This window comes from Alligator sinensis, unplaced genomic scaffold (assembly GCF_000455745.1).
Source record: "Alligator sinensis unplaced genomic scaffold, ASM45574v1 scaffold973_1, whole genome shotgun sequence".
Taxonomy (NCBI): domain Eukaryota; kingdom Metazoa; phylum Chordata; order Crocodylia; family Alligatoridae; genus Alligator; species Alligator sinensis.
The window spans coordinates 432,381-442,209 of NW_005842622.1; the positions used below are offsets into that span (position 1 = coordinate 432,381).

At 44.5% G+C, this 9,829-nt stretch overlaps 1 protein-coding gene across 1 annotated transcript in view; it reads left to right on the forward strand.

Annotated features, from left to right (window-relative positions):
- Positions 1-9,829, forward strand: part of LOC102382989 (fatty acid desaturase 2) — a 37,101-nt gene that overhangs the window by 4,697 nt on the left and 22,575 nt on the right. Inside the window, exons 2-4 of the mRNA XM_006033329.2 lie at positions 3,357-3,467; positions 5,690-5,887; positions 6,265-6,366. Of these exons, the coding sequence (XP_006033391.1) occupies positions 3,357-3,467; positions 5,690-5,887; positions 6,265-6,366 (411 nt within the window). The remainder of the gene's footprint in view (positions 1-3,356; positions 3,468-5,689; positions 5,888-6,264; positions 6,367-9,829) is intronic.

Here is a 9,829-nt window from a genome sequence, read left to right on the forward strand (position 1 = left end):
TGGCTTCTGTCCTCCTCTGCCCCTGTTCTAGCCTTTACTTCTCATATATAAAAACGGCTTGGCTTCTTCCTGCATTTCTTGAACCTCAAGTTAAATGACTCGGATTGTCTCCCTCCTTCCTTCTTCATCTCATCCCTTTCTGTCAGCAAACGTTTCTTAGGCAGAATGCAATACAAAGTCCTAATTTGAAGGGGGCTACAGTGGTGTGGGCACTAAGACGCATGGTTGACAGCATAGAGATCACAAGTTCAAGGCCAGAACAGAAGTGCTTACAGCATAGCCCTGACAGATTCCAATGAATCTGCAAATTATACTAAATACCTTGTCACACAAGGACATGAGGAAGGAAGGAAGGAAGAGTCATTTGAAAAGCTTCTATTGATTCCATTGAGCTTTGGACCCTGCCTGGACTATTCAGGATTCAGCACCTAGAGTCAGACCTAGATTTTTCTGAAGAGCTCAGCACCCAGGTAGGTCAGCTGCAGAGAACAAGCACATGAAAATCTGGACTTTGTGTTTAGAAAATAGGTGGGTACTCCTGAGTCCTATTCCTAGCTCTTATACCATGGAAAGACACTTCTCTGTGCCTTGGTTTGTGCACTTGCTAAATGGGTAACATTATTAAAATGGCAAAACGTATTTAAGTGAATGCTTTGAGTTTCATGGATGAAAAGAGTTGTGGCAGCACAGGGTGTTATTATCATGGAACTCTAAGGGGGTCAGGCAACTAACTGTCTCTAAATTTTCCACCCTTTTGGTTCTCTTGAAAATGTTAGCCCTCTTGTGCTAGGTGGCATAGTGGCCACATTCACTAGTCTGTCTGCGTGACAAGTGAAAGCTCTCATACTGGCATTGGGCAGAAACACTATGCAGCCAATATTCCCTCTAAGATGTAGCAGTCTGTGAACACACCACTTCGGTCTGTGAGTTCGCCAGTTCAGTCTGCCCCACAGCACCCAAAGCACCTTGCCTGCCTATGCCCTTAGACACAGCTGTAACTAGAACTCCCAAATTCAAGATTACACAGTTTAGGATTCTTCTAATAAAAACACCATTTGCAGCTTCTTTTTCTGTTTAATACTTTTAAATTCAAATGCATAAACTAGTGACAATAAAGACAAACCACAAAATGGCTAAAAAACTGGTGGCACCCCCAGCCCCCACCTCTGGGAGCAAGGAGGGCACATGGCATTGGGACTGGGGAGTGGAGCAGTTTCCCAGTGATGGCAGAGCCCGCGCCAGCCCCAGCATCACCTCCGGGAGCAGAGCAGTTTCCTGGCCCTAGCCCCAGCCCCGACCTCCAGGAGCGAGGAGGCACGTGGCATTGGGCCTGGGGAGCAGAGCAGTTTCCCAGTGCTGGCAGAGCCCATGTCAGCCCCCAGCCCCTGCCTTGCCTCTGGGAACGGAGAGGTTTCCAGGTCCCAGCCCCCACCTCACCTTTGGGAGTGAGGAAGCACATGGTGTCGGGGCTGTAAGCAGAGCAGTTTCCCAGCACCGGCATAGCCTGCGCCAGCCCCCAGTCCTACCTCACCATGCCTCTGGGAGCAAGGAGACATGGCGTTGGGGCTGGGAAGGAGATACATGGCCTCAGGGAAGAGCCGCTGCCTGAGCTTACCTCTGGTAAGTGCCCTGTGCTGGCCCCGGTGCCTCCGCCATTGGTCTCTTCTAGTGTCACTTTTATGATGTGCCTCTCCGGGCAGGTGCACGGCATTAATAAGTTTGTGCACAGCATGATTTTAAAGTGTGCGCAGCCATGCACACACGCAGCTTGGAGAGAATTTTGTATGCAGCATACAGCATCAGGGGCAAAAAACCCAACAACAACAATAATGCCCACAATCTCCTTTTGAGTTCCCAAGCCACGGGTGACATCGTAGATTAGGAATTTGGCAATTTGAATAGATAAGCAAGTCTCTGACAGGACCCTTTATAATAGAAGCTCTTGGGATCATACAGAACAACTAAAATTCACTTGCAAGTCCTGGAAAGATTAGACTACTACATAGTTTTGGGATTCACTGAAGAAAGAGCAGGGATGGAGGAACTTTTATTAAAATCTCCCCATCATTCTGGACCAGCACCACCTTTCTGGACCAGAATCTAACTGGTGGAAGGAAGGGAGATTATGAACAACTGAAAAATACCTTTGGAGGTATCAGTTCTTCTCCCTGCTAGGACTCTGTGGGATCTTGGTGCTGGAAGGTATGTAGGAGGAAGCATAAGATGAGGGAGAAATTAGTTCAAATCATATCAAGGAACAGAGAAGGGTATTGGCTGTATACCAGGGAAGTCCCCTACATAAATCTGGCAGACTCAGCCTTTTCTCCCTGACATCCAAGGCCTCAACATTTACCTTGCAAAATATTTCTCAAATCAAGACATCTAGTTCCTTCCAGGCACACAGTAAACACGTAATGCATGTGGAGTTTTCTAAGTGATTATTGGGAGTCAGCAGTTCTACAATAGAATATACCAGTAAGTGTAACCGATCTTTCTTGATCAGCTAGCAATCCATTGTAATTTATAATATGTTGGTTATAAAGGAACTAGCTTTCCCAATGGTAAAATTTCACTTTGCTTTGAGACACACTTATGAATGTAGCCAGTGCTAGTTCTGGTGTTTGGTTTGATACCATACTAGTTTACAGCCCATCAAAAGCAAAAGCTTTAGGATTGCCCTGGAGAGTCTCTGGACAGTGAACTTGGAGTTGGGGGAGGGGGGAGAACCTTTTGTTGAATGCAGTGCAATGGCATAGGTCCTTAAGGCAAGATTCTGAAAGGTATTTAGGCACCTACTGGTAGAGATGCCTAAAATCAGTGAGCACCCCTTGGGATTTTCATAAGTACCTAATTTCCATTCAAAGCAAACAACGAGGTACCTAATTCCTATTGGGGAATCCCACAAGACAGATTTCTATCAGCATCTTTAGATGACTAACATTGTCAAAATTCTGACCCTAATAAAAGGCAACTTCAGTCATCTTCTTGACCTGGAAGCACAGCATTGAGAAGAATTGTGTATTGTGGGGTTGCAGTTGAGCCAGTGGCCAATGTTGTAATGTGACATCACTGCCTGTGATGATGGTGGCACAGCAGCAGCCAGTCCTGCAATGCAGCTGCTTCTATTTTTTCACACACCCCCTTCCCTTCTGGGGTTATAACCTGAGGCTGTTGCTGTAGTCATCCCCCTGCCCCCCCTTCATTATGCTACTGCCAATACCATTATGCTACTGCTGAATAAGTATGGGGAAATGGTGTGGAGGAGGGTACTGCAGGGGACAGAAAGGAATGAACCAGCGTGAAATGGCCAGTAGCTGCTATTGAATCTTGTTTATTTACCTGTGTTTCTTCCCCAGGATGCTTTCTGGGCCTTTCACATCAATCCCAGCTTTGTGCAGAAGTTTCTCAAGCCATTACTTATTGGAGAGCTTGCCCCAGGAGAACCCAGCCAGGATCGAGATAAAAATGTGAGTAGCTCTCAGGGGTTTTCTGCTAGACAGGAATCCATAATCCGCCCATTCCAGCTTAATTATCAAGCCACCTTCCAAATTCCTGTGTCCAGTGCTGTTACACACAATGCGTAAGTCTGCCACACTATAAGGAACTCCAGAGAGCACAGAAACCTGGGGAAAAGACATTCACGTTCAAGACACCTCTGTGTATGTTCCAGTGTTGACAAGTATGAAGATACCATACTTGCAACAGGCCTTCCTGTTCTATTCCTGCAGTTTCTTCAGTAGCAACGCCTGTGCAGCTCAACTTCTTTCTGTAACAATCAGGCAAGTCCAGCCCTTAGCACCCAGATTGCAATACCCATAAAATTAAAGGGAAAAGGATCAAGATCAGGCTGGATCTGGTTCCAGTCTTTGGGGCTGGGACACGTCTCTAATCAATAGTCTTGCTGTTCCTATTCTGACGTCCTGGTTCTGCCAGTCATTCATAGAGCTTGTTGGTTTTTTTGCTATGGATAAAAGGGCTTCAAAATAATGACACGGATACTGCTTGCCACCTGTCCCTTCTATAGTCTGCTCCATAACATCCTTTAGACAGCTCACCCCAAGGAAATTCTACTCCAAAATTCAGACCAGCTTCTGCTGAGCCCTCAGATGAAGAAATAGTTCAAAAGAGTAGCCATGTTGATGGCACATGTGGCATGGGAATGAAATGCCAATGGGAGAAAGCAAACAAAAACTGTTCAGGCTGAGTACTGTGCTTATAAAGCTGCAGAGCTGTCCTCTCATCTGTCTCACATCATGGGACCAGTGCTATACACCTACCAAATGTTCCATTCATTCATTATTCAAATGTTGTGTGCTGCCTGGCTGCTTTCTAAAGTGAAATCCTTCCTCCTCCCTATTGTTCTTTAGATGACGGAATTTAATATATACTTTCATCATCCACAATAGGGGGTGATTACATTAACCTTCATAAATGACTGCACACACCAACTGACCAATCAAAAAGAGAAAATGGCTGCTTTAAATGCAACACTCACACAAGAGCAGAGCTTCAGGGCTGTGGATAGGTGAATGGACTGAATCATAATTTCAGGGGAAAGGAAAATAGGCTAAATCTTTGGTTCATGTAAGCCAGGCGTGGTAAAGATATTATCGATAAAGCTGTCATCTGGTGTGCAGGGCTCCTCACAGGGCTGGAAATTTGATGGCAGCAGTAGTAGCAGTGTTAATCACTAAAGCTCCCAATTAATACTGCCAGTGATTGTCCCACTGTCAAATTTATAGTTTCATAGTTGGTAGGGTCGGCAGGGACCTGAGCAGATCATCAAGTCTGACCCCCTGCCATGGGCAGGAAAGAATGCTGGGGTCAAATGACCCCAGCTAGGTGATTGTCTAGCCTCCTTTTGAAGACCCCCAAGGTAGGAGCGAGCACCACTTCCCTTGGAAGTTGTTTCCAGCTCCTAGCTACCCTGACTGTGAAGTAGTGCCTCCTGATATCTAGCCTGAATCTACTGTCAGTCAACTTATGGTCATTATTCCTTGTTGCTCCTGGTAGTGCTTGGGGGAACAGGGACTCTCCCATTGTCTGCTGGTCCCCCTTGGCAAGTTTGTATGTGGCCACCAGATCCCTTCTCACCCTTCTCTTGTGGAGGCTGAACAGGTTCAGGTCCCATAGCCTCTCCTCATAGGGCCTGCCCTGCTGCCCTCGATCATACAGCCCACAGGACTCCCCACAGGAATGGATCCAGAGCACAGAGCCATGTCACCTGTCCTGTGGGTCTGTCCATGGGGCTGGAAATTTTGTGGCAGGAAGAGCAGTGGCTCCCACAACTCTGGGAGCTGCTGCCATCATATTTTCAGCCTTGTGGGTAGCCCCTCATTCCTAGCCCACAGGCTGGCCATGCCACGTGGCCAAAATGAGATTTAGATCCCTGATATACTTATGTAGCTTTATTTCTTCAGTATGGCTCAGATGACTTACACCAGCTAAGAATCTGGACTTAAACTCCCTTCCCATTTCAAAAAGAGTAGGTCAAGGAGGCAAAATTAATCTTAGAAGGTGAGGGAATAGGATCACATTCCTGGAGAAACAGCTGACAGCTGTCTGAGTATGTAGACTTTATTGTTCCAAAACAGTGATGGGGGCATTAGAGTTGAAGCCCAAAGCTTCATGGGAAAAATTCAGACCTGTATAGACAGTGAATGTTTTGTTTTGCATTTCCTTTTTGTAGTCTCAGCTGGTGGAGGATTTCCGAGCCTTGAGGAAGACAGCAGAGGAAATGAACTTGTTCAAAGCAGATCCCTTATTCTTCTCACTTTACCTCTGTCATATCTTGATTATGGAAGCTTTGGGTTTGTTAATGATTTCATATTATGGCACCGGCTGGATCACAACTTTTATCCTTTCCTGCATCCTTGCAACCTCCCAGGTGAGAAGTGGTGGGTCCTAAGTAGTCAACTTGCACGTGCTTCTATGAAAGCTGACCCATCCATGCACCCAGTTTTTCAGAGCCTTTCCTGCCAAGATTAGTACCAAACTCCCTTTAGAAGCACATTCCAAGACCAATCACCCCCTCACCACATAATGTTCATGCTCCCTGAACACCTTTTTCTCCCATGTCCCTCTCTCCTGGATCCAGTAACCCCTGCAGCAAGCATAGAACTTCATCTCCTCTTCCATACCTTTGCTTTTGGTAGGACCATCCACACCATCATGTTGACACACACAGTACTTGCCTTCCACTCTGTATCTTGCCTGCCTTTGATTTCTAACCACCCTGTGACCTCTGTTTCTTTTCTTCCCCAGGCCCAGGCTGGGTGGCTGCAACATGACTTTGGTCACCTCTCTGTCTTTCAGAAGTCTGTATGGAACCACATAGTCCACAAGTTTGTGATTGGGCACCTGAAGGTAAAGGAAGATGACACACTCTATGCTAAGGAGACGATTGCAGTGGAGAAGTCTGGGGATCTGATCGGTCCCTTGTCACATGCTTTAGATGTAAAAGCAATAAACCCACACAGGGAAGATGAATTTGCTACAGATTCCCTGTGAAGCCGGAGCAAAGATCAGATGCGAATCCAGGACTTTAGCATCTTACAGCTATAGTCTCACCAACTATAGCTTTAACAGCTATAGTCTCAGTGACTTCAGTGGAATTACTTGATTTACACTCAAAACTCAGTAAGGTCCAATGCAGAGTTCTGTGCAATACAGCTGTTTAGAACAGTTGTTCTCAAACTTTTTAGACTCAAGGCAACCCCCTGCCTGAAACTCAAGGCACTCCTCAGAAAATGCTGGCTCTTTGTTTTCCCTCATTTTTGATTGCAGAAAAAGACAAGAGCCGTTCTTAAGTTGCAAAGAACTCTGAAAGACCACAAAAGCACAGAACATTTTTAACACCATGGATTCCTGGTCAAAACTTCTGGGTTTCTTTTGTTCCAAGGCACCATGGTTAAGGATCACTGATCTAGCATATGTTCCTGGAAGGGGGAAGTCTTGTAGAAAACAAGGAAATGGTACATATTGTCAAATGCCTGTTTGGTTGCTTATCAGCCATTTAAGCACAGGCCTGGAATGCAACCATTAGCAATAATTATGACAGCAATAAGAAACAGCTCTGTGTTTCCCAGCATAGGGTTTCATCTACTGGCAAGTACAGTAACAGGTAACCTCCTGGAGTTGCAACAATACTGCCTTTCCGTAGCATGTGGCCATACCCTTCTACTGCCCTCCTTAGTATCCAGCACAGGCAGTATCTGCCAGAAGTTTTATTAGTTTGCAACCAGCACACACGTTGTTTGACTGTTTCTCAACATACACAGAGGACGAGGAAGGGCACATAGGAGGAAGGGCATTTCCCACTAGGATTCCATTTATTTCTAGAGTAGAGTAAAGGGACTAGAGGTAGAGCTTCATTCATATGAATAAGGTTATGTGAACTGGTAGAGTGGGTGCTAAAAGAAATTGCTTCTCCAGGTCAGGTTAGTTAGTGTAGAAAAACATGAGGCAGAAGGCAGGCAAAATACCAAAGAGGAGAGAGGGAAGAGATCAGGTGCACAATGGTATTAGCAGGCTTTAAAGATAAAAGCACATCAAATAGATAAACTATTAGAATTAGGTATCATAAGCAAAGCAGTAAGTTTCCTTCTAGCACAAGGGATGGGCACAGTTAGACCTTTAACATTCTCAATGTCAGACCTTCCTAATTCACTCTCAAATCCTGAACAGAAAACACCAGGGAAGCATAATGCAAAACAATTTATCTCAGCAGTCTAACAACAAGAGCGCCTTCTTCATGGCTAGTCAGTCATTTATAGAGAACTTCCAACAGCCAATTGCAGGACTATTGCTGAGTCCTGGGGCAACCATTTTCCAACATACTTCATTAGAGCAAAGTATCTTCATCATCTTTCCACAGCCAAACTCAAAGCTACTTTGTGAAAAAGAGGCTCTCTGTCTACTCTGAATTCTTGGAAGAGACTAGGAGCAGCATGAGAAGCCAGCAGTCCACAATGCGTCTTGCCACTCACAAGGCAAGTGCCTTGCTGGCCTCCTGCCTGAACTTCCTTGGCAGTGAGACAGCTTGGGACTGCATTTCTCAGGAGCTGGAGACACAATGAGGGTATAGGACTGCTAGGGCCATTGTCCAGTACTTCCCCACCCCCCCTTGTTTATTTTCCATTAAAACCCTTTTAAAAGTTGGGGGGGAAAATCTTCACTAGCCAGTTTTCCATTGAGTCATCGGCCCCCACACGCACCTTATTTCTTCCATGACACAAACCAACACAGATTAGCCTTCATCACACTTGCTACGATTACCATTGACATGCCTGATGACACTAATGATAGAGCTCAGAGCAAAGAATGTCATTTATCTTGTACTCCCCATGCTGAACAGGTTTCTGCCTGCCTGCTTTTGTGGACTAAAAATATTAGGGATTACCTGCAGTTTACGCTGATTTCACAAAGTGAATGTTTTAGTTCAGCTAAACTGAATTCATAGAATCATAAAAATAAAGAACGGAAAGGGACCTCAAGAGGCCATTGAGCCTACCCCCTGAAATGAGGCAACATCAAGTATACCTAGACTATATACACAAAAATCTGTTCCTAAATACCTCCCATTAAAGAGATTCTACAACATCCTTGTATAGCTTTTTCTAACTTTTCACAGCCATTGAGTTATGAATTCCTGCGTCTTGCCCTTTCCATAGTATCAACAGAGAACAAATGGTCATCATTATTATAACAGCCTTTTCCAAAGCAAATGACTTAAATAACTCTGTCCCCCGCAGCATTCTTCTTCATATGTCATGTTTTCCAAACCTGGCATCATTCTTTTTCTCCTCTAGATTCTACCAGTTTGTCTTGATCTTTTGTAAAGGCTAGTGCTCAAAACTGGGCACACCATTCCATCTGGTCTCACATTCTTGACTCCTATTCTTCCAAATCTTTAATGAAAATATTGAACAGTAATAGGGCAGATCTAAGCAGAAAGACATTTAAAATGCCCTCCCAGTTAGAGAGAACTATTCTCTGAGAGCAGTGTTCCAAACAACTGTGCACCTGCCTTGAATTGATTATATTAGGCTCATATTTCCTTACCTTGTTTAAGAGAATATTGTGAGGACAGTGTTAGAAGCCTTACTGGACTAAAGATTTATAATATGTGCAGCCTCCTTCTTATCCATTAGTCCAGTAACCTTGTCAAAGGAAGAAAATTAGATTTGTTTGACAGAATCTATATTTAACAAGCCTGCATTAGCTTGCTTGCTTTAAAAAAAAAATCCCCTTATCTTCTAGGTACTTGCAAACTGGTGGCTTAATAATATGTTGCAGAATCTTTCCAGGAATCAAAGTTAGGCTGACTGGTTTGGAGCTTCCAGAAAACCTCCTCTTTCCCCTTCCCTGCCCCCCACCCAAATGGAGGTGCTATATTTGCCTGGCCTTTCTGGGACCTCTCCCCCATCCTCCACAAATTCTTGAAGATAACGACCAGTGGTTCAGAGATTCCTTCAGCTAGGTTGTTAAGCAGCACTCAATGAATTTCATTAGATTTGGCTGATCCGTCTGTCATCTACCTATTCTATAACATGTCCTTTCTTTATCATCGCTAATGAAGTGTCTGATCACAGTTTGCCTTTTTCATGAAGACTGGAGCAAAGACGACCTAAAATACCTCAGCCTTCTCTGTGTTGTCCTTTATTTGCTCTCCTTTTACATGTGGTAATGGACCTCTATATCCCTTTGTTTTCTTCATACTTTTCATATATTCACAGATTTGTTGCTGTTAAATGATTTTAGTTGTTCCTTGTTAACACGTTCCTTGTTAATTGAATTTAGTTTTGTACCTAACTGTCCTTATATTTTC